General features: G+C 40.2%; 1 protein-coding gene across 2 annotated transcripts in view; it reads left to right on the top strand.

Annotated features, from left to right (window-relative positions):
• Positions 1-24,697, top strand: part of PDK3 (pyruvate dehydrogenase kinase 3) — a 61,769-nt gene that overhangs the window by 17,343 nt on the left and 19,729 nt on the right. For both annotated transcript variants that reach the window (XM_048288331.1, XM_048288322.1), the window contains exons 2-4: positions 8,138-8,279; positions 14,940-15,011; positions 22,630-22,814. In XM_048288331.1, coding sequence (XP_048144288.1) covers positions 8,138-8,279; positions 14,940-15,011; positions 22,630-22,814 — 399 coding nt within the window. The remainder of the gene's footprint in view (positions 1-8,137; positions 8,280-14,939; positions 15,012-22,629; positions 22,815-24,697) is intronic.

Raw genomic sequence — 24,697 nt, forward strand, 5'->3', positions numbered from 1 at the left:
GGCCCCGAGTCTCACCAGGCACTTTCTGCCAGAGGCTCCAGGACAGACCATTGTTCCCGGCTGCAGAGTAGAGCACATTCTTCACCTCTGGTCCTGTCCTGACTGGGCCAAGGGCTACCGCATGAGCGATTTCCTGCTTGATCTGGACAAAGGCTTGCTGCTGTTCAGGGCCCCAGTGGAAATCATTCTTCTTGCGGGTAACCAGGTAGAGAGGGCTCACGATCTGGCTGTACTCGGGAATGTGCATCCTCCAGAAACCTATGGCGCCTAGGAAAGCTTGTGTTTCCTTCTTGTTGGTCGGCGGAGACATTGCTGTGATCTTATTGATGACCTCAGTGGGAATCTGACGTCGTCCATCTTGCCACTTTACTCCCAGGAACTGGATCTCTTGGGCAGGTCCCTTGACTTTGCTCCTTTTGATGGCAAAGCCAGCTTCCAGGAGAATCTGGATGATTTTCTCTCCTTTCTCAAACACTTCCTTTGCTGTGTTTCCCCACACGATGATGTCATCGATGTATTGCAGATGTTCTGGAGCCTCACCCTTTTCCAATGCAGTCTGGATCAGTCCGTGGCAAATGGTGGGACTGTGCTTCCACCCCTGGGGCAGTTGGTTCCAGGTGTATTGCACACCCTTCCAGGTGAAGGCAAACTGGGGCCTGCATTCTGCTGCCAAAGGAATGGAGAAGAAGGCATTGGCAATGTCAGTAGTGGCGTACCACTTCGCTGCTTTGGACTCCAGCTCGTACTGAAGTTCCAACATGTCCGGCACAGCGGCGCTCAATGGTGGCATGACCTCATTCAGGCCACGGTAGTCCACCGTCAGCCTCCATTCTCCACTGGACTTACGCACTGACCATATAGGGCTGTTGAAAGGTGAATGGGCCTTGCTGACCACTCCTTGGCTCTCCGGTTTGCGAATCATCTCATGGATGGGAACCACAGAGTCTCTGTCGGTGCGGTATTGCCGGCGGTGCACTGTTGCTGTGGCGATTGGCACCTGTTGTTCTGCAACTCTTAGCAGTCCCACGGCAGAGGGGTCATCTGAGAGGCCAGGCAATGTACTCAGTTGTCTGATATCTTCTGTCTCCACAGCAGCTATCCCAAAAGCCCAACGATGTCCTTTTGGGTCCTTGAAATATCCATTTCTGAGATAGTCTATGCCGAGAATGCACGGGGCCTCCGGGCCAGTCACGATGGGGTGTTTCTGCCACTCGTTCCCAGTTAAACTCACTTCAGCTTCCAGTACAGTCAGCTGCTGGGATCCTCCTGTCACCCCAGAAATAGAAATGGGTTCTGCTCCCACATACCTTGATGGCATCAGAGTACATTGAGCACCGGTGTCAACCAAAGCCGTGTATCTTTGTGGGTCAGATGTGCCAGGCCATCGGACCCACACAGTCCAAAAGACCCGATTCTCCCTTTCCTCTACCTGGCTAGAGGCAGGGCCCCTCTATTCCTGGTCATGTTGCATGTTGCTCCCTTCCGGTGAATACGTTCCTGAGGTCCCTTCAAGAGGATCGGTCATATTATCATTCCGGTACCGTCTGGAGTTCTGTGTGCGAGAGACCGGAGCAATGTTGACTCTAGATGCGCTTCTTGTGGTAGTTGTCCCTCTTTTTAGTTCACGTACCCGAGCTGCTAAGGAGGAGGTGGGTTTTCCATCCCACTTACTCATGTCTTCTCCATGTTCCTGAAGGAAAAACCAGAGGTTACCTCGTGGGGTGTATCCTCTCTCCCTGGTTGGGGGTCGCCGGCTCCTAATGGCAGAGACTCTTGTTGGTTCTGGTGGGATGTGGTAAATCTCTTCCTTAAGTTCCTTTTTCAGTTTCTGATGGCCTTCTTCAATCAAGCTCCGGACTTGCTCAGCCGAAAGACTTGTTTCCACGGATGAGACATGGGTGCGAAACGGGGCTGTGACGGTGTCCTCGTAAATCCTCAGTTTGTTCACCAAGACGCCCACCCTGTCCTCGCCTTCCCTCCATTGCAGCGTTGCCAGGTAACGGGAGTATATCTCTGGTCCAAGGCGTGCGAACCTCAACCACATCTGTGACGTGCACTGGACACCATCTGGGCTCTTAGGAAATCTCTCATCTTCTGAGAAAATGATCTCCAGCACAGCCAATTCCCTCAGGCACCGGATACCTTGTTCCATTGTGCTCCATTTTCCTTGGTGCACCTGGAGGTCTTCTTTACAAAGGTACCTGTCCCTTACACTTGTAAGCAGTCGCCGCCAGAGGCTGAGGGTTTCTTGGGTTCTCCCGATCCCCTGGTCAATGACCACATCCCGGGACAGAGATCCCAGTTGCCTGGCCTCACTTCCGTCCAGAATGGTGTCATTGGCTGCAGCGTCCCAGATGCGGAGCAGCCAGGTCAGGATAGACTCGTTCGTCTGGCGGGTGAATTCCCTCCGCAGGTCTCGCAGCTCACCCAGGGATAGCGACCGAGTGATGATCTCTGGCTCTGCCTCTTCTGCTGGGTGCGAAGGTCCTGCTGCATCCTCGTCAGTCACTATGCGGACTGATTTGCTTTTTGATTTCTTCTTCTGCACGGGGGCAACTGCAATTGGTTTAGGCTGTTCTGGTTCAGTGATGGTTTGCATGGGGACACTGACAGTGCTTTTGGTTCCTTTCTCCTCTGAGTCAGTCTGCGTAGACATGGACGCTGTTGTTTTACATTTGGTTCCTTTCTCCTCTGTGACAGTCTGTGTAGAGATGGACACTGTTGCTTTTTGTTTGGTTCCTTTCTCCTCTGTGTCAGTCTGCGTAGAGATGGATGCGGTTGCTTTGCTCTTGGTTCCTTTCTCCTCTGTGACGGTCTGCGTAGAAATGGATGCGGTTGCTTTGCTTTTGGCTCCTTTCTCCTCTGTGACGGTCTGCGTAGAAATGGATGCGGTTGCTTTGCTTTTGGCTCCTTTCTGTGTGACAGTCTGTGTAGACATGGTATTTGCTGCTTTGCTCCTTTTTACCTCCTCCTCAAGCAGACGTTGCACCACACTAAGTAGTGTTTTGTTTCTAAGCATGGTGTACACAATGCAGGCCATAGAGAAAAAAGAGAAGAGAACTGACAAGAAGATTATACCATCCTTAACATCCAGAGGGAACTCAATTTTTTCAAAAACTGCTGTGCCTGGCCTGAAAGGCTGGAAGAAACCACTCTCTACTCCTCCCACCAGGGGCTGGCTGTGATTGTTGAAGAGGTCCCAGACATAGGAGCCCAGACTAGGACAGCCAAACAAAATTGAGTATATATTCCGAATGGTATTCATCGCCTCACAGGTTATTATGCTATAGACATAATAAACCAATAAAGCAATTCTCATACCATTCCCTGGTTTTAACAGGAGTAATACAACAGGCAGGTAGTTCCCCATGTGAGGAAAAATATAGAGAGCAAGATACAGTACCCATGCAGACCAGCTGAGCACCATGGTGAATAGATTTCTGTTTATACAAAATTGTAATTCTGACCTTTTCTCAGAGCAAGCCTCACGTTGGGCGCCAAATTATGTACTAGTTTGAAAACAAACCAGTGGGAGACACCAAGTCAGAATAACAATTTAATGGAAATTAAAGAAAAGGGGAAAAAAGGTAAAAGAAAACACTGTCAAACTGACAGAGTCAAGGTACAACCTGACACCCTGTTAGGCAGGGTGGTGGTAGCAGTCTGGTAGAAATGGTGGCTGCAGTCCTCTGAAGCAGTGATCCTGTAGTAAAACAGTCTGCTCTTCCTCAGGAAGTCCAGTGGTGGCTGTGTAGCTCCTGTCCTCTGGAATCCAGTGGGAAGCCGGTGTCTCTGGTGTTCAGCCTCAGCTTATATCCACGATGGGATGCTTGGTTCCTCCCTCTGGGTGGAGCATCTCACAATGGGGTAATGAGTCATGAGGCAAAGTGTTGATTAGGCTCATTAACAGAAGATAGTCCGGAGGGAGTTATCTCTGAGTCAGGCGGCAGGACAATGATGGGCAATTAACAACAGAAAGATAGTCTGGGGGGAGGAGGTAAGGAAACACTGCCCCACCTGATTTCAACAGCTGATGGGGATGGTAATAGAATACACTGCAACCCAGGACATGGGTCATGAGAGAATTAGGGCTGCAAAGAATGTTAGGCAGTGTTCAGTTTAACCTCATTTCAGAGACTGAATCAACTAGCTTAATGTAATTTTGGCAGATTTTTTTTTTTTTTAAAGAGATGTAAAAGAGATGCCTAAATCAGATCAGGTTGCTCTCTTTTACAGTGTTTACCATGAAGAAGTTTCTGCATATTAAGACTTGAGTCTTCTGCAGTTTGAGTCTAATGCTTGTTTGGTTCTTGAAGGACAAGGTTACTGGTGCCTCCTCTGTAGTGAACTGTTGAGGCCTTGGAGAACATTGCTGTGTTCTTTATCTATTTCTTCTTAGGTAAATCCATCAGATTCACTCATTCCTCTGTCACAGACTGTTTTATTATTGTTACCTTGATTTCTGTTGCATCCGTCTATGTTTTTAGAAGATGCTCAGAAATTCATGTAATTTACCGGTAGAGTGGGATATTTTATGCATGCTTTTCCTTTATCCTGTTGGGTCAAATTCTGGGTTAAGTTGCAGGCATTGTAGCTATGATTTTGGAGTTTTTTAGTCACCTTGAAGCTGTAACTTCATTATGAGTAAAAATCTGTAGATAATCTAGCCTCTTGACCCTGAATTGACACCATCTTTTAGAAAATGTAATTACTTTGCAGGGTTATTTTCTACCAGGAAGAATAGTATGGGATTGCTTTGTTCCCTGCAGTAGAGCAGACCTGTAACAAAGAGGTTTTATCTCTCTGGTTTGTTCTTTTTGTTGCCTTAATGTGATACTTACTGAAAGAAACTTGTTTCAGTGCCTGACTTAAGAATTTGGTCTGCACAATTATTCCACTTAAAGCCACAAAACTGCATTATTCTTCAATTGCAATCAAATCTTGCTGTTTTACAGACAGTGGGAAACAAATGGTGGTGGTGTGTGCAAAATTCTGAACCCTATATATCATGAGATGCTTTCCTTGCTTTCTTTTCTTCTTGGCTTTGTGGATAAGAAATGTTTCACTTTGAGTTTTCTAGTATTTCCATTTTCAGATTTTTAAAAGCATACTTTTAAAGAGTTTCAAGTTTTTGGAAATAAAACTAAATACAGCCATTGATGCCTAGTGCAGTGTAGATTCCACTAGGGCATAGGATGACTATTCATTCTTCCATTTGAATTCGTACAATGGGAAGCATATATTTGTATTCTTGAGTAATGTATTGAGGATTGCAGTGTAAATCAAGGAGGGATTATTCACAAATTTAACTTTCGCTTTGACCCTGAGAGTGTGATTTCAAATTCTCTTCAACTGAAACTGATAGATTTGGGCTGATTTTAGCCTCTGGTGTTTAAAACAAAAGCCTGATTCTGGCAACGTGTATTGACCCAGCTGGAGTCAGAAAAAATCAAGAAAGATTGCTGTATATTTTGAAAAATAGATGGAATGACTAGATCAAAATTAAAGCCAGCCTTTGAAAAAAAATTAAATGTGACTGTAGGCTAAACCTGCAGAAGTCTCATTGCAGCTTATTAGAATGCTGTTTCTGGAAATATGTTTAGAACTTACACTTACTTTATCATACATGCAACTGTCATGTAATTTATGATCAATTATATTAAGAAAATACCTAACATACGGACTAAGGGGTTTTTTTACTTCGTCTGATGTCCCTTCTTTTGATGGATATGGTTGTACAGTTGTTGCTGTGAGGAACAGCAGCCAAGGAGCAGTGTTAGGACACAGTTTGCTTTTGCTTTGAAAGCTGGAGGGTATCTAATTACTGCTGATCTAGTGGGTACCATTCTCTCTTGCATGCTGCCTGGCAGGCAGGTAACTGACCTGATGCTAAGTGCTGAAACAGCTCTGTGGAGGCTCTCAGATAAACTGACTGCAGCTAAGAAGCTGATAGAAGGACCATGTGCCCCAAACCAAACAGATAAGCTGAACTTAAACTGAAGCAAGCCTGTAAGCTGGGAAGGCTTAAGCCAGAGCTTCCTTTCCTTTTCCTGCACTGAGCATGCAAAGGGACCCCAAAGGGCTCTGTACCTAAAATGTAACTGTACAACAGGGCAAGGCAGCTCCTTAAAGAGATGGTTTAGAGCTGCTGGAGTGAGACAGGTTGAATAGAGATATGCCCTTGCATGTGGGAGCAGAGGAAGTGGGTCTTTTCAGCCAGTCCTGCTTTCCTGTAGCAGCTTTTGTTGTTTGCCTTGCACAAATCCATGGGCTATGGGTTCTTGTTCATAATTTTCTTATTTTCTGTATGGGCTGTCTTTCATTTTGCTTTTTATTGCCTAGAGAATAACTGAACTTGCTCTCAGTCACTCTTGGGAAGAAGCAGTTGTTGTCTTTGTTCTGAGGGGTTTTCCAGCTCAGAAGGTATAGGCTGAGCTAAGCCAGGGAGTCTTTCCTGCTGTTCAGCCTCGTGTCTCTCCTCTGTTGTAGGTGAATTGGTATCTGACTTACTTGAAAAATTGAACTCTGAAATCATTACTATGCTTCACAGAAAACAATGTAATGTCTTGTTTCCTTTGTCTTAATTTTGACAGGATGTGTGTATTTGTAATTGAGATGTGAAAATGCGAGCAAGTAAAGTAGGTCCAAATGTTTGCTGGAAGAACTGTAATGGAATTGATGGCACTATCAGAATTTAATGACCCCCAGATTGATGATACCTAAATGAGCAAGAAAAAAGGGAAATGCTAATCCTTCCTGCATATTCCCCAAGATAATGTCAGGGTTTGGGAACTAATCCATCAATGCGTGTTACCTATGCAAAGAAGGTGAAAACTCTGTGATTATAATGGGACTGTCTTTAAAAGTATCTCCTTGATTGTGCTGGTTGCACTGTACTTGAATCTTTCAAATTGCAAATCTCAGTGATTATGGACCTAGCAGTGCTTTTAACACTTTCTGGTTTGCTTGAACATAATTTGTGGCTCTTACATTATGCCTTCACTCAGAAATTTTGTGGATGGTTGAACTGGTTATCATCACAAAAGAACATTTGCTATCTTTCTAGATGAAAGCAGAATACTGGCTGTTCATTACAAGTGAAACATGGACTTCTTAAAAATTTTAACTTACCTGGACTCTTTAGAAATTAGTTATGATGGGGACTTTACCCACTTGTTAAATGATGCAAAATACAAAAAACGATGTTAAGTAAGGTCTGATCTTCTATCTAAACTACTTGGGCAAGTGTCTTAGTATCTTGTGCTTTTAAATATTTGTAGTTAAAATTTTATAGGTATCTTTAGTAGCTACTTTAGCTTAAGATTGCTCTTAGTCATGTCAGTCTTTCGATTTGTATAGGGTGGCTTCAGAGAATGAAGACTGTTACAACTAGGTCTGCAGGAAGGTATTGTTATTTTGCTGGATCCATTTATTTGCTTTCTGACCGTATGGTCGGGGGGGTTTTAATGTTTTATTTTCAAAATACTAGCCTCGATAAAAATCTGTTTTAAAAATGGAAGTTAAAGATAATCTTAGCTGAGGCCTTTCCAAATGGGAATGTGGTGATAAGCACTGGACTTTCCTTCCCGGTCTCTAGTGAGAATCTTATAGGCCAATCCCAGGAGGGATGACAGCCTGTGCTGGTCTCACCAGGTGCTCCTCAAATGTTAAAGTACTTAAGTTTGAACAACTTGTGACATGAAACATCAGCAAACTGTTGTCACAGTTTTGTCCTTTTGTTTTCCCTCCTTACCCTCTGTTATGTGTGCAGCATTTACTTTTTAAAAGCTCATTAGTATAAAAATTGTACTGGTAAAAGCTAGTATTTTGGCGTCATATTTCCAAGTAATATCAAGTATTTGGTATTTGATGAATTTTATTTCTATGATGAGAGATTTATGCGACAGAAAATGAGATGATGTGAAATGTGCAAGAATGTCAGACAAAAAGGGTTAAGCTCTAGGAAGGCAAAAGTTTAAAATGTGTCTCGTGAGAGGAAAGTGAAGATGGGTACTGAAATCGCTTTAAAACCTTTTATTTTCACAACTGGTTTTTTTTTTTTTTTTAACTTCTAACATTAGGAGGTCTAAAATTTGATCTGCTGCAATGGGCATCTGTTTTTCCTTCTTACTGACAGGTCGTGACAATGCCTGTGAGAAGACTTCATACATGTTCCTGCGGAAGGAGCTGCCTGTGCGACTGGCAAACACCATGAGGGAAGTGAATTTGCTGCCTGATAATTTACTGAACAGGCCTTCAGTTGGGCTGGTGCAGAGTTGGTAAGTTTAAAAAAAAGTGGATTGAAAAGCTATTGCAAAACTAACACTGTATGTGTTGTTTTGCTCGCAACAAAGAATTTTTGAATTTTTCTGAATCGGTTGGTTTTCTGCCTTGAATTGTTTATAGTATGTCTTGTCAAATGAGGTTTCATTTTTTTTCTGTCTGATGTTGAGTATATACCCTAATCTGGATCCTAGCTGAGGATTCACAAGTTACTCTTGTGAGTTAGTAAAAACATACTGTTGTCTCCCAGGTAATTAAAATGCATCTGTAACTTCCAAGAGCAAGCTTTTTTGACATTCCTTACTGTATTGCACTCATGGCTTCTTGAAATAGCTGTTCTTTCTCCGTATTCTTCCTTCATCAAAAATATTGAGAGAAAATTAAAACCTCGTCTATTTTTCTCACTGCTAAATCTTTAAAAACATAACCTGGTATGCAGTGGAAGTTATGGAATGGGTCAAAAATCTGGTGTCATCCAGTAAACTACAATCTCCATTGTAATAACCAGTGTGGATCCAAAGTGATTCAAGGTCCTGTCATCTTTTCCACAGTAATTAGTTTCTAGCCTAATTGCATGTTCGGTGAGATTTAGAGACTGCTGCCTTGGATGTATTAAGCACTAAAATATTGTTGTTCATGGGGTATTTATTGTCCATTTACCAGTTAATACTTTTCCAAAGACTTTTTGTAAAAATATCTTTGCAGTATGCAACAGAAGTCCCTTTGTGAGTAGCAGCTTATTTAACTGTAAAAGCAGCTAGTGTTGTAGGCTTGTGTTAAGTTCAGTCATAGCATTAAGCCTAGAGCCTCTGTGCTCACTGTACATTGACTGGGTGTCATATTTACCAAGCTTCAGACTTAGAAAATATAAATTAGGATGTGTGGTATTGTGTTTGTCTTTGCAAGGTTAACACTGGATGTCTTGATGACCACTTCAAGTATAGTGATGAAGTGCTTCAAGTGAGTGTAAATGCTGTGGAGCCACACAATCACTTTGTGGTTAAGTGGCGGCTTGCAAGGTTTGAAGGCTTGTCTGTCTGATGTCACAGGAAGTTGTTATGCACATAGAAAAGAGTAGATAATATGTAGGCCTTTTAGGTGTTTCTAATCTGGTTGACTTGTGGAGCTGTCTTTAATGAAATGTGGACAAATAGATTAATGGAAAAAAGGAAATAATTTTTCTGTAGTGACAGCAGCATAATACTTCTAGTCCAAATGTCTGTGCTGTGGCTTGTGCTTCTGCCCTACCAACACAGAACTAAACAACATTTGGATCCCTCTGGCAAAGGAACTGAGCGGGTGTTCAGAGTGCAGGGACCCTTCAGAATTTTTGTTGAAGATGTTTGAGGACTCACGTGATGCTTTCTATGGTCACAATAGATACTACTGATTAAAAAGGGAAAAAAATCCCCAAACTGCAAATGAAAAAAGCAGTATCAAGTGTTATATGACAATATGATTTGCACTATCACACCTGTAGACCAATAGTTATCTGCTGAATGGGCTAAAATACCAAACTGTAATGTGGTGAAGAAGGTGGAGTGGACATCAAGCCCAGAGATGGAAGCTTGAAATCAGAATGTTTTCTGTAATTTTCTTCTAATTTTTGATCCACAGTTAACTAACAGTTTTTGTGGAAAGGAGTATTTTTGTTGAGATTGTGTGAGAATATTTTTATGATCTTATGTCAAAGATAACAGTAATTGTAGCATTTTTTTCCTGTGATATTATAGGTGTTGAATTTAAAGAGCTTAGTTTTTATTTTCTGCTCGGAGGTTTTTAATTGCTTATCAAACCTCTAGTTTCTAAGTCCTGATGATGAACCTTGGGGAAAATATACTTCTAAATTTATCTTCTAAAAAGACCAAAACAAAGATTTTATTAACTTCAGTGTGAATGACCTTGAGTATTATGCAGCTATGCTGATAGCACATTTTGAAACATATTTATAGTTTCTTAATCTAAAGTTTAGAGATACCTAGAGTGAGATTCCTGAATTTACATAGTAGAATAAATAAATATAAGTTAAGCTGTTCAGCTGTTTTGTGAGCTTGTAAAATGAAAAAACCTCTTCTTGATGCACTTCAAAACTACGCTATAGGTTGAGAAAGCTTGGCAGTTCATTAATATGCAAACAAAAATCTGTTGTACATTTGCTACAAGAGAGCAAGACATTTAATGCATTATTCACTTTAATATATTTATTTGCTAATTTTCAGTAATTTATATAGTCACAAGCATGTTTGTTTTATTTTTGCTACCATTTTACACTAGAAAACTTACTTTTTATGTATTTTCGGTGAGACTCCAAATAGCTGGAGCTTTAACATTTGAATTCTCAATCTATTCCTTAATGCCAGCATGCCGAAAAAGAAAACAAAAAGGTCCTAATCTTTAAGATGGGTTTTACTAGACTTTTAAATTGAAGTGGCTCTGTAAATAGAGGAATAAGAAATCAACCCTGCCTACACTATAGCATGGATCCTTTCCCATCAATCCTCTGTGCTTCCAGTCATCAAACATTCTGGATTTTGTCTGTTTTCTTGCCCTTTATGGCTCCCTTGGGAGGCAGCTTCATTTTGTCACTCCCTGCTGCAGGCAAGGCCTGTTCTTTCGTTCTCCAATCCATCTCCATGGCCATGCTGGAGGCACTTTGCTTCCTGTGCTTCGATGCCTATCAGATTTTACAACTGAGTGCTTGATTGCTCTTGGGAAAGGTGCTCTGTTGGTTTTTTCTCTTTCCTTTCTGGGCTCCTCAGCCTGATGTGTGCAGCACTGAGGGAGAGACAAGACCACTGTCCTTCCTTTTTACTGCTCAGCTACACCTTCCTGAATAAATCTGGCACTGCCCAGAGAGTGAACTCTGAACAAACCAAAAAGAATAGTTCTGCATTTCAGTAAAGGTAAAACATCAGGTCTGTCCCAGTTCAAGTTCACAGCTTAGTTTTTGTGTATCATTTGCATGGAGTAGGGAAGGAATAAAGTGAATCAAGACAGTAACGCTGTCTTGTTATTATGTTTTGGCTGTGAGCTGCAATGGTTCCAAACAGCAGACAGATCAACAATCAGTGCCTTGTTTTCAGCTTTTCAAAATTAATGGGGAACTTGCTTGATCCAAAGAAGTGGGCCTTTTTTAGGCCAGCTTTGAGAAGGCACTATAGCTAAAGTGCAGGTAGGATACAGTACATATGGCAGAATTGTATAATAAAGGATATGGTCACTAATGTGATGAGGGAAAATAGTTACAATAAAACCTTACAATGGATAAGGTTAGAGCTTAAAAATACCTAAAGTAAGTGTGAGGTTTGCACAGTATGTTAGTTATATGTAAAATTCACATTTTATTTAGCCCTGGACAAATTTCTCTATTTTTCTTTAGTGCTTTTCCTTGGAATATGCTATAAATTTCTCTCTTGGGAAAGACCCATTAAAGAAATACATACAGTTTGGGGATTAATAATTGTTTTTTTCTCTATTTTCTACATTGAGACTATGCTATCAAGATTGTGTTACCATGGAGATTTGTTTTATCTTTTTAGTGCTTTGGTATTAGAATGATTGTAAAGGAAAATTTTGGTGAAATACACATCAGGGAAAAAGCAGAAGTATCTGGCATGAATTAAAAAAGAAAAGAAAACCCAGAGTTGACATTATAGGCTTTTGCAGTGCTTTCATGTATGCAATGTGCCATTCTAAAATTATTGCGTTTGGCAGACTAACAAGAATTCAATCTACGTGGCAGTAATTAACAGAAGAACAAGGCAAAAGGGTGCTTGAAACCAAAGAGCTTGACCAATTGTAGTGTATTGTGATAAAAAATTGAAAACCAGAAAGACAATATGTTTGAAGGGCATAGGCTTTGATTTCTGTTTTTAGTGACTCACCAAATACCGCAAAATATAACTGACATTGTCTTTTTCTCATATATGCTGGATTTTTTTTTTTTTTGTGGATTTGTATTCTGTATAGTTGTATTGATTTATTAATGACACAGCAAGTCATGCATTATTCTGGTACTTTTGTCTTTTGTTCTTTCTGGCTTGTAATTATGTATGAATTATGTTTAGACATCACAAGGTCTTGCTTTTCATTGCTTGATAAATCCTGTAGTTACCACCTTCATTTATCCCTCTCTGCAGCTACAATTCAAATCAAAAGAAAATGCAAGGCAGTAGATGGTTTGTATGAAAAGGGAATGACTTTTTCACACACACTTTTATAGGAATGCATTACTGACTGCTCCCCTGTCATCCGAGTGTAATGGTGGTGGTCATTAAGACCAGAGTTATGAATATAATTTTAAATATGTTTTCTCTTAATTTCTTTAATTTTGAGCTGTTTGGTAGAGAGGAAGTGGGGTAGGGGGTGGAGGGGGTGCTGACTTTGGTGTACAAACTGGAAATCACACCTGCATAAAAGAAAAAGATGTACCAGCATTTGCAGCTCCGAGTTTCTATTCAGAGACTTAAGACACAGCGTCTCTTACAACATCAGACTGGCTAATGTACAGTGGTAGACACTGAGCAGTGGGTTAGGGTTGTTTGACATAAGGTGACTTTTTTCTAGCTTGTCACGGGCTTGGAAGAAATTTGGGTAACTTAGATTTGAAGTTCACCTTTTCTTTAAGCTGGTCCCTCTAACTTGCTAGATACAGTGCTTTTACTAATGAACTTGATTTCTAAATTTCTTTAGAATCAGAAAGACGCATCTAAAAATTGTTGATAACTCTAAAGGAAAAGCATTGCCATTTTCCATAATTTCTCCAGTAATGGCAGGCAACCAGTCAAATCCACACAGTACAAAAATCAGGTATCAGCTACCTTCAGTACCAGCAGCATTCACTGCTGTTTTATCCTCGTATCTGCACAGGATTGCTGATGCTTGACATTTATGGTAGGAGGTCTGCATTAAAAACAGCCGGTTGTGTTGCTTCTCAAGTGTGGTGGTGTCATTCAGAAACAGGACTTTCATAATATTATATCATGACAGGTGGGGGTTGAAGAACACTCTTCAGAGTGAGTATGGTCATGATTTGTTAATTGTTGCATGTGAATCAGCCGAGTTCAGAGTGATGGTTGTTAACTGGTGCCATCTCTTAGCAGCATAAAATAGTATCTTTTAAAATAAGCAATATTAAAGGTATCAGCTATATGCCCTACTTGTAAGTGACAAATATTTGGGGAGATTCCTGTAATGGTTCCTGATGTTTGCAGGAGGGCACAAAGGCACGGAGGGACAGGAGCTGGTGTTCCTGTGCTGACCATGTTGAAAATGTCAGTCTCCCTGAGGAGTGTCATGGTGACCTGTGGCTGCAGCTTGAAATGGGGGTGGAGTAAGCGGTATGTGGTTCTGAAGGGAGTCACATACACAACGGTGCTGAATTAAGCTTCACGGTAGCTTGAAGATGCAGGGTGGAGTTTCGTAGCCTCATTAAGCTGGTCTTAACATGGAACCGCTGCCCAAAGAGCTTATGCATAGGTGATTTTGTTGAGCTGACCTAATCTACTGGGTTGCTGCTACTCAAAAGGAAAGGCTTGGTAATTTGTTTTGGTTTTTCCTTGTGTAGGCTCTGTGGTTGTCTTTTCTTGTGTGCTAGCTTTAGCTGTTTAGACCTTTCAGTGAGTTGTTTTCCTGTGCAAGAAAGGTTTGTTTTTTTTAATCAATCTGTTTCACCATTGCAGGGAGTTGGAGCTGGTGACACAAACATCTGATTAGTGTTGATATTATATCGTAAATGGCAGTGCTTTACCTGAAGGGAGGGTAATGTCGAAACCCTCCCTTTTAAGTGTGTTATTGATACTGCGTGTGATTGATACCTTTTGTGATGTACTTCAGGAAATAGGTCCTGGTTCTGTAGTCTTTAAAGCTCCATCTGTACTGCTAATGCACGTACTCCAGGGGTGATACCTGGTCCTGGGGCCCAGTGCTGTGAGGTGGCAGAATTTATACTGATGTTAGGCCAGTGTCCTACAGAGCAGGCTGGCCACGTTCATGTTGAGGGGTTCAGATTTGGGTCCTCTCTGGTACCTCTGGGACTCTAAGCCTCAGTTAATCTCATGTGACCCAAATGTCTGAGCAGGAGAGAGCTGTGTTGTGTAAGAGAGGTTTTTACGAAACTGAGGGTTGTGTCGCATGGCCCGAGGTACAAAGGAGCTGTGGAAGTGTGTGAATGGGTGTGCTCTTCTGGAGTACTCTGGGAGGACCAGCTTGGTGCAGTCCGGTTAGTGTGCCTTTTGGGGAGTGTTCCCCTGAGCTTCATTTTGAAGGAAAAGTTGGATTGCTCTCTGAGGAACATGGGAACAAGCTAACATCTGTACAGAGTCGATGAGCGGAAAAATCAAGATCCAGGGACAAACTACCTAAATTACAGACCTACCTGTGGAGAGGTTTTGCTCCTGTTAACTTCAGTTTGATTTATATAGCAATTTTCCTGAATTGCAGACTGTAAGGTCATAAGTAATACTTCTTAATATAATATATTGTGGTTGCTTTCTTTCCCTTTGTTGCAGCATCCCACTTACTTCTAGCCTTTGCAGAGAACTGTGTACTATGCATCTATTATCCTATGTGACCTTGTAGTGTTAAAATTAAAGAAACTCAAAAGTATTTTAGGTTTAAGTATTTTAATTCTCTCTTTCTAATTTTGGTTATTTCAGGTACATGCAGAGTTTCCTTGAGCTTTTAGAGTACGAAAATAAAAGTCCTGAGGATCCTCATGTTCTGGATGAGTGAGTAATCGATATAACAGTTCATTTTAAAATAATCTGTCTCAAATACCAAGCGGTTTTGTACTATAGGATAACAGTTACCTTATTTGTAAGGTAGAATAGGTATGGCAAAAGCTAAAATTGTAATTTGGAGTAGAATGTAGGTATCTAAGTGCTTTTGAACAATATATTTTGTATTTATGCAGATGGTAGTTTAAGAAATGGCATGAAATGCTTCCTCCAAGGCTGTATTGAGAAAAGAACATGGATGTGAGACTATACTTGCATATCAGATACTTAAGACTAAAATGTCACTTTAGTATACATTGAGCTTAGTGCTCTGTTGTGTATTAAGTATGTTAACACATTAATAGTTTGATTTTTTTTTTCCCAGTTTGAAAGCATTCTAATGTGTCAGTCATTGTTTTTATCTAAAAGATTTTTTCATGGATTTCAATTAGTGGTGTTCACCTAGCTCACTGAATAACATTACTTGAGAAGAAAGGAAAATTTAGGCAATTTTCTTTATCAACAAAATCATACTGAAATTACCATTAGAATGTTTCCCTGAAATGTGTACACATAAAACAGAAAAGAGCCCCACATGTGAGAACAGCAGGTGCAACATATGCATCAGAGACTTGAAAACAAAGCAACCAGAACACACACACACCTGCCCAGCACTGAAGTCTGTTGCTACCCTGTACCTATAGCAGTCAGCTTTCTTTCAGGGTATTACTTCTTGCAGGTTTTTTGTTCCATTAATTAGCTTTCTTAGGGTAGTTTGTCTTTTGGATTTCTTTTTAAAATCTGAAATCCTGTATGATCAAGCAGTGCTTTATAGAGCTTTTCATAAAATATCTTGCTCTCTTTGTGCACCATGTGGCCTGTGCTGTGCAAAAATGGTGCTTTGCCTTCAGCAAACTTCAGATGCATTAACGGTGATGTTACATTAGGTTAAATGAGGGTTTTAGGAGGTGGCGCATTTCAGGTGTTTCACTCTTTTGATTGTGGGCATGTTATCTGAGGTCTTGACACTAGCTTTTGTGTACCAACCAATATGTGTAGGAGAAGCTCAAGTGCAGGAGTACCAAGTTAACTTGTTGCTCCTTGTCATGGCAGAGCTGTAGGAGCCATAGGGATCACTGACTGACTGAATTGTAGTGCTATTGAACAAGGGGAAAGTAACCATTTACTCAGTGTGAGTCCTAAGCTGGAATGCTGCCTGCAGTTCTAGGTACTACCTTTTAAGAAATTAAAACACTTGCGGACAGTATTGATGTGAAAGGAACAAGATTTAGAGACTTGGATAGTTCCACCTCTGAATAATGCTGAAGGCATTTGTTGAGACTGGCAAAAAAAAGACACTGGAGACGCTGGAAGTCTGTGTGTGCCAAAAAAATAAGGCCACTGTAATAAAGGATAATTGGTTGCTCTAACTGAAGAACTGGAGAACTGAAGAACTGGTTTTTATTAAAGTTGAGAATGCATGCAGGGCAAAAGTAAAGATTGTAATATTAATGAGAACAGACTGAAGGCTGTAGAACATCCTATTTAAAAAGCTTTTATAAATAGATTAGATAGTTTTTAGTGGCATTCTAGGTGTGCCTGTTCTGTAGAGGATAAATCAATTTTTCAACCACTCTAGCTGTTACATTTTGTGATTCTGTATTTACTGTTTGCTGATGACACAGGAATTTCTGCTTGTGACTAGTTTATCAGCAGGCTTTCCTTTGTGGGATGAGGTTGCCGAAACTTAAGTGTCTGTTGTCCTTTGAGATGGCATGAGATGTCCTAAACACCTGTGTGAGCCTGGCAAGTGTAAGACAGGTCCTCTTAAGCCTGTAATGTCCTGGGTGTGGGTTGAGGCAAGGTGGTTAAGTAGTTTCTGAAACCATCTTTGGTGTTCTGTATTTAGGCAACTGAATTTCACCTTTTTAGGAACTTCAGAGGTTCAAGGTAGATCACAATATAATAAATACATGTATTTATGAAGGCTAATGAGTAGTTCTCTTGGAGATCTATTTTGAGAGTCTCATAATTAACACATGAATTATCTAAATCTGCCGTATGGATATGGCATTCTTGATATTGTTTCATGGCAACTGCAAATATTGTTTGCGATGCTCTATATGAGTATGGTAGAACAAATATTTCATAATGAAGCAAATATCAATATCATTCAGTATAACTGTTTGTTAAAAGCTTTGTAATCTTGCAATTATTGTATTCTATGTAATTAAGCACATATAATAAGAATGCTTGGAATTTATTGCTACCTATTGAAGTGAAGTCCAGCTAGGGTCTTTGACAGTAAGAGTTGTCTTCTGTACTGCATTTGGCCTGTGAAAATATATTAAAAATGTATTATCCAATTAAAGAGCAGATTTGTTTCTTTTGGCAGTATTGGATAGGCTACCTAAGATTAGAAAGTCAGATTTACTTTCTTGCTCTGGGATGTCATCTGTTCCTAACCTACTGAAGGCTAAGCCATTTAACTGCATATTGAACTGTAATTAGGATTTTTTTAATATTAGTTACAAACTGCATCTTTCAAAAATACTCATAACTATGTCCATATTTATCTTATAATAACCCACAGATAAATCTAACAAATTTCTCAACTCCTGTGTCAGTATTCCATGTTGCTGCTACCTAGTCCTATCCTACTTTTATGTCTTGTGGTCAGAAGTGTGTCAGTATGGTCAGAAAGTATCAGGAATGCTGGTAGCTAATGAGCTTCTCAGTGGGGAAAAACCCCACATCTCGGAGTTCATTTAAGTTTGTATAAAAGTTTTCTGTTCTTTTCTGATTGCACATATCATTACATACCGAATTTGAGCCATTGTCTGAGACATTGTGTAAGTGTCTTTAAGGATGCATAAATAGGAATAGTTCTTTTTTTCAACCAGATTGATTTGCTTAAAGGAAAACCTGGAGGTTTATAAGGTATGGACCAAAAGCCTTTTTTGTGTGGGCAGTATCTGTGGGGTATCTCTGAGTACCTTGCCAAGAGCAGCCTTTAATAAGGGATTGGAGCAGGCTTCATCTCTTGGCTTCTCTCCACTGTCCTGTTCCTGTGTGGCACATGCTGTAGAACAGCACATTTTACATATTAATGTTACAGATTGTATGGCTTGTAGTACAGAAGACCCAACCTTGCATTCGTTGGTCATCGAATGCCCATCCTTGTCAGTCCTGTGGGGCATCAGGTGATTCAGGCATTTCATGATGGCCCCCATCTCTTCTCTCTTTAGCTTAATTAGTGTTACAAGATGTGAGTCTTGCCCGGGTGGAAGTGTCTCTGTCCAGTACCCATCCCAGCAGCTTCTTTTTGGAGCTGAATGTTGTGTTGACCTCAGACACTCAAAACATGAAGCATAACAGAGCAGTTGATTTTTGGAAATTAAAGAGTGCCCTGGTGGACTTCCCGTCAGCTGAGGTGGATTTCACTTTCTGTTCTGGCTAATCAGGGTTATAGTAGCGCAGGAGAGAAGGGGAGCTAAACTGGTCGTTCACGGAGGTTGAGTATCCACAGATGTGCTCTATCAATGTTGCCAGTAGTTCTTCAATTACTGCTTTCTAAAATGGTGCAATGCTTTTATCAATTGAACAGAAAATTGTCCTCTATTTGTGTTACCATCTCTGCTTCTCTGGGAGTCTGCTCTGGTATTCTCAGAGTCTGGGCTCTCTTTCTGAGGAAACCATTTTCTGTATTAGTGTTATAGTATTGCAGATGTCATCCATGTACTGGCACAAGTGTGTGTAAAGCCACACAGTGAAGTGAATTGGGAAATTGATGTAGTGGAAGAATGTGGAGGGCTGTGAGCCTGACTCCAAGGTGATAGAAGAATAACCCACTTTTAGCTCTGTGGTCCCTGAAGTGTTACAGTGTGTGGCCAACAAAGACAGCCAGCAGTGCCCCTGCAATGGAAAGGGTGAGTGGTTATAGAAGTAGGTGCAGAGACTAAACTAAAGCTGATGTTTTTCAGAGTGGCCCAACTTCTCTCTGCTCCTAATGTAATGAATTTGAGGGCAGATGGATGTTTATGAGCCTTACCTTTTTGTGAATGTTGGACAAAGTCCTTTGAAGAGATTTTTTTGCCTCGGCATTTTTCTGATGAAGCGTTTCAGAAGCGTTTCAGTTTGTTGCCTTCTGTTGGTTGGCAGACCTCATGAAGCCTTACTGCAACATTGCCACATTACTGTGTCACTGTCAGTAGTGTGGGCACTTGCCAAATGGTAGGTGAGTTTTACATTTTCGATAACACAAATACTTTTTTTGAGCTGTAGAGAGGTCAGGTGGAAGTTTTTCTGCAGTTCTGCCAAACAGTGTGATAACAGGAGCCCTAAGATAAGGTGTCCACGCTTGGTGAAGGGTGTGAGCGGGCAGAAGTGTTGGAAATTTCCCAAGATGTCAATATGCATCCAGTAAACACATGGAGGTGGGAGCTGTGTTTCAAAAATTGAAAGGTTTGTAAAACATGCTGTTCACATGTGCTCTCAAAGGACACTTAGTGCAGCCTCTACACCCCCGAGTTTATTTGATGATTTTTCTCTTTGTGGCCCTCTCAAGGGAGGGTGTGCGGGGGAGTGTCCTGGAGCTGGGAGGCACTGAGGCCATCAGCTGCCAACATGCCTGAGATAACACACACAAGGAGCTTAGTAAACAAGGAGCCTTCCTTTCTGCAGCACTGCAGTTAAAATAGTGGTTCTGTAAGCAGTTTAACCTAAGTAAATATTGCTCTATTTTTGATTACGAAGGTGCCATTTGTTACTTTTACGTAAGATGAAATGCTACTTTAGTTAGTTTTGAACTTTGGAAGTAGATACACTTTCTAGTAGAGAAATCTTTCAGTGTGAACTTCTGTTTCTGGTGATACTCAGCTGCCAGCTAACACTGCTTCAAAAAAACCCAGCCATTTAAAAAAAAACCCAAACCATTGCATCTGTTGCATTTAAAAGGGTCTTTACTCTATTCATTACTTTCTTGGTTTTCATCTTTCAGATAATACTATCCATAAGAGACATAAAAAAAAAAAATTCCCTCTGTCTTCATACTGACTTTCTTATGCTTGTTTTCTTGCACTGTAATGATAGATCAAAACAGAATAATATATACAGGTTATTAGGAAGTTAATTAATGAATGTCACAACACAAGTTATTTTTGTCTTTGCAGAATTTTTTAGCCTTCATTTATTTAACACCTGTGGTAATGCCTGAAATGTTCTTGTATATTAACAGAAAACACTGAAGCTCACTTAACTAAAGTAACTTCATATTAATAATTTCTCATTTGTAAAACCAACTACATCATTTATTCTTCATCGTTTTGAAAAAAACAGAATTGTAGGGGAAAAAAGTAATTGGCAAATAAAATTTTCAGAGCTGTTCTGGAGTATTCCCAGTAAATTCCATAAGCAGTTTAAAAATTCCTTAATATGGTCTCCCACAGTTTGAGTACAATAAAAGCTTTGTGTCTTTCAGGGGTGTAGTGGGTAGAGGGACTGTAAGGAACGAGTGTTAAGATTAAGGAGATATGTTCTGATTTCTGCCCTGCTACTCCAAATGTGTCTATATGCTTCTTCTGTTTGCTTCTTGTGTTTACTCCTTTAAAAGCATCTGCTTGATGGAAACACGTGAGTGAATTCAGTTATCTTGCAAGATGGAACAGGAAGTTTGCCATATCAGTGCAATAATGAGGAATTACTTTATTATATATTTAGTTATATGCTGATTAAGCTTCAGCTATGATTTTGCTGGTCTGCAGCAGATAAACCTAAGCCCTTTGCCCTTTGGCATGCTCTGTGCATTTAAGCACTTCGGTAGTGGGATATCGGTGAACAATTTGCCCTCTTGGCATCAGGTATATATTGTGGATAGTGGAGGTATTTAAAAACAAATAGCAGAGCAACTATCAGGAGACAGTGTTGTCAGTTCTGTTTCAGACATGACTGTAAGTGCTGCTTCCAGCTCTGCTCTTCACTAGGGTCTTGTTGCTCAGAAACAGAGAAGCAGTACAAGTACAGCCAGGCACCAGTCTCTAACATCACCTCTCAGTGGCAACAGATCACACAGAGTCAAGACTGAATAAACATAAAAAGTCGATAAACCTTTTAAGCATTAAATGTTCTAAGCTGCCCAGTCAGCAAGACTGGTGAGTAAGAGAGCAGTCATTCTGTACTGTGATAGTATTTAGAATGGGGAATTAGGCAGTTAAAACTTCCCCTTTCCTATGCAACAGAGGAGTGTTGAAAGACTGCTGAGCTGTTTGTTAACACACAGGCAAAAACTGATAGCTAGACTTAAGATCATGAAAAAAGTAGTAAAAAGGAACCCTACATTCCTTTGCAGCTGGCAGTGTAGAGTAGGAGAAATTATTTTAGAAGTATGTCACTTGTTAAGAATGGTATAAAAAAATCGTCGTGACTAAGTGGTGCTGAAAAGGAAGAAAGCATCAGATTTAAATGGCTGGTCTTTTTTACTTTACGTGGTCTTTGTTCTTTCCCCTGCTCATTTGCAGGGGCATTGGAGTAGATGACCTTTCAATAATTTCTGTGATTCTTTCCTTAGCTGGTGTATATTCTACTTTTGATAGAAATAATGAATGCATTTATAATCAGTATTCATTATAGATCCACCAAGTATGTTCTGCTGCTGATGTTTTTTGAGAAAGGATCTGTAGAGTTGCAGATACAGGCATAGCTGAACAGCTCTTCCAGCTGTGCTTTCTTTGGAAAGCTGCATTTCACCATTTGTACTTTATAAAACAACATTACATAAACATTGTGGTGTTAACATTAATTTAATATTGGAGAATGTAGCAGAGTTGAGTAGTACTGATTTTCCATGTTTCAGCTTTAGAAAGCTACTAATAATTGATATTTCAAGTATGTATGAGTTACCATGTGGGGGGAAAAAAGGATGAGCACATTGGAGATCATAGGTGTTGAGCTGCCTTGGCAGGAGAAACAGAAATTCTCCAAGCTGTTTCAAAGGAAATGCTTGCTAAAAGCAATGGGAGTGTTAGTGTTATCCCAAAATTTGCCGAGCTCCGGAGGAGAGCTCCGTTGTATTTGCTCTGCCATCCAGTGGTGTGAGAGGAAACTGAACAGGAGTCACACAATTACTTGTCCTGAGATTCTAACTTAGCCCGAGAGACGCCAGGTGAAGGAAATGCATTCGAAGTTAACTGCGTGGGTTTAGGTGTTGGGAAGAAAACATGAATTTTTCTAAAGACATTATAAAGGGCGGTCAGGTTGTTTTTCCTGAGTTTCCTTTCCAATCTCCCAGCTACTGTTAGAAGTTGCAGGGGATGAGAGTTACCATACTGCATGTGATTACGGTGAAAGAGAATCTTTTGCTATCCATCAATGGTGAAGAGAAATTGATTTAATTTCAAGGAAGTTTTGGGGAGGAATAACTTAATTTGGGGCTCTAAATGCTTCACAGGTCTTGTGAGTGAGAAGTTGCTCAAATACTTCTCTTTAAATAGGCTTGTTGAAGTACTATATTTTTGTGTTTTCCCTCTGATACTTTGTTATTGACTGGGAGGGGTAGTAAACAGATAATATGGTTATGCTGTTGTTGAGTTTAATTTTACTTCTAACAATCTGTTTCTAATTTTGTTTCCTGTAGCTTTTTAGATGTTTTAATTAAAGTGAGGAACAGACACAATGACGTGGTTCCAACCATGGCGCAAGGGGTGATTGAATACAAGGAAAAATATGGGTTTGACCCATTTGTTAGCAGTAACATCCAGTATTTTCTAGATAGATTCTACACCAACCGCATCTCTTTCCGTATGCTTATTAACCAACACAGTAAGTAATTGCTTTTCTCTTCTGTGAAAACTCATTCGTTACTGCTTGTAAACCTGAAGCTTTGTTTTGTTTTAGTTTTTTTTCCTTACTCATGACTATTCTGTGCTACTTATGGTAAAAGATATACTGGCAACTGGTTACTTTGGTACTTTGCAGTGATCAGAAATGAATCCAAAACACCAGTGTGCTTTCTTTTAGAATTGTTAGTCTTTGTTAGTGTGGCTGTCGCTTTTTAGTCTTGTTGGCTGAGATGGCTTGTGAAGTGATACATGAAGTATTTTTAGATAGTAGTAGAGTAGCTGTATCTTTCTGCTCACAGAGCTTTCAACATAGTTTGTAGAGCTCATATTTATTTCGCAGTGAAACGCAAAGATGCCATAAATTTTGAATAGGTTATGTACTATACATATTGTTTTTTCCAGCAAGTTATCTAGACTGTCTTGCCTTCTAAAGAGATTGAGTATTTCTAACTGAAGTTTTAAATTATATCTCATCTTCCCTTACTTCCTATTTCCTATTTATGGATAAATGCTGGAATTAGTCATCCTTTGTCATTAGGTTCTGTTTCATTTGTTGCTACTAATAAACTCACTTTTTTATATTCATATTACAGAGTGAAGGGAGTTACTTGCACAGCTCCTATTAACCAGTATGTGCAACCATGCAGAAAGTGATCTATGTAAAGTTAAGGACAGTCTTCTGATCTGTTTTAGTGTGTCTTGTGCCTTTTAGCTCTAGAGCTTCATTCTCTGCTAAGTATTCTGCTTTTCTGAGCTCTTAGAAATTGTTGTACGCTACAGAAAATGCGGACGCTGGAGTACTGTAGTATGAGGTGTTTTACTACAAGTTGTGTGTCTTTCCAGTAACCTTTTCCGTGACTAACAAATGCCTTGCTGTGTGTGCACAGATAACTTGAATGTGGCAAAGCATACAAAATGAGATAAATGTACAGTTTTTTCCTTACTTGTACCTGGGCAGACAAATGACAGACATAAAACCAAGTTTAAAGGCTCTCATAGAAGAGTTCTAGCAATAGAGTACAAACATTGTCCTAATAGAATTCTTGGGCTGAGTGCTAGCATAATTTGCACTAATTCTAAAATATTAAACTTGATTCATTGAACTGAACTACCTTTTCCTATGGATCCTCTTCTTTAACTGATTGGAGCTTAAAACTGCTTGTAGGTGCTTAAAGTTAACCTTGTCTAATGTCTGTGTGTTAGCAGTGTTAGTGGTATGTCTGTGATGGCAAATATTAATCTTGAAGCACTGAAGAAAAAGATAATTGGAAAGCAGAATGCAAAACCAAGTTTTTACGTAGTTTGCATTTCTGTTCCTACATTCCTGGCAGACTGTTTCTTACAGCACCATTCTGCAAGGACACAGTACCCAGTGTATGAGCTTGCTGTGCCCAGGGTAGGAAAAGCTTTCAGATCTGGACTTTTGCTCACCTCATGCTGCACCTGCTTCATGTCAGAGCTCACTAACTTGCTAAAATAGCAGAAAATAACTCCTGAAATAAAGTATAAAACCTTTCTACTTCTTTGAGAGTCTTCTTTAAACTCTTGGTGAAGGGTCTGGTGAGTACCAGACCCTTGTGCAAAGAGGGAGTGGGGATCATACTGCTGAGATCCAGGGAGAAAGTCGAGTGAGTGAGTGAGACCTCTGTGCCAGCTGTGAAATTGCAGCTTAGGTGAGTGTAAAAGGCTTTTAATGATGCCTTACAGTTCTGCAGTCCTTTTTACTGTAATGTTTTCATTGTTGTGAGTGCTTCTGTTCTGGCATAATGGCATTTTACATTTAAATTTTATCTAATTTTTGATAATCTGCTTTGAAATGTAGGTTTTCACCTTAACCCTCCTACATCACAAATTCTGTTTTAA

This window comes from Corvus hawaiiensis, chromosome 2 (genome assembly GCF_020740725.1).
Source record: "Corvus hawaiiensis isolate bCorHaw1 chromosome 2, bCorHaw1.pri.cur, whole genome shotgun sequence".
NCBI classification, from domain to species: Eukaryota; Metazoa; Chordata; class Aves; order Passeriformes; family Corvidae; genus Corvus; species Corvus hawaiiensis.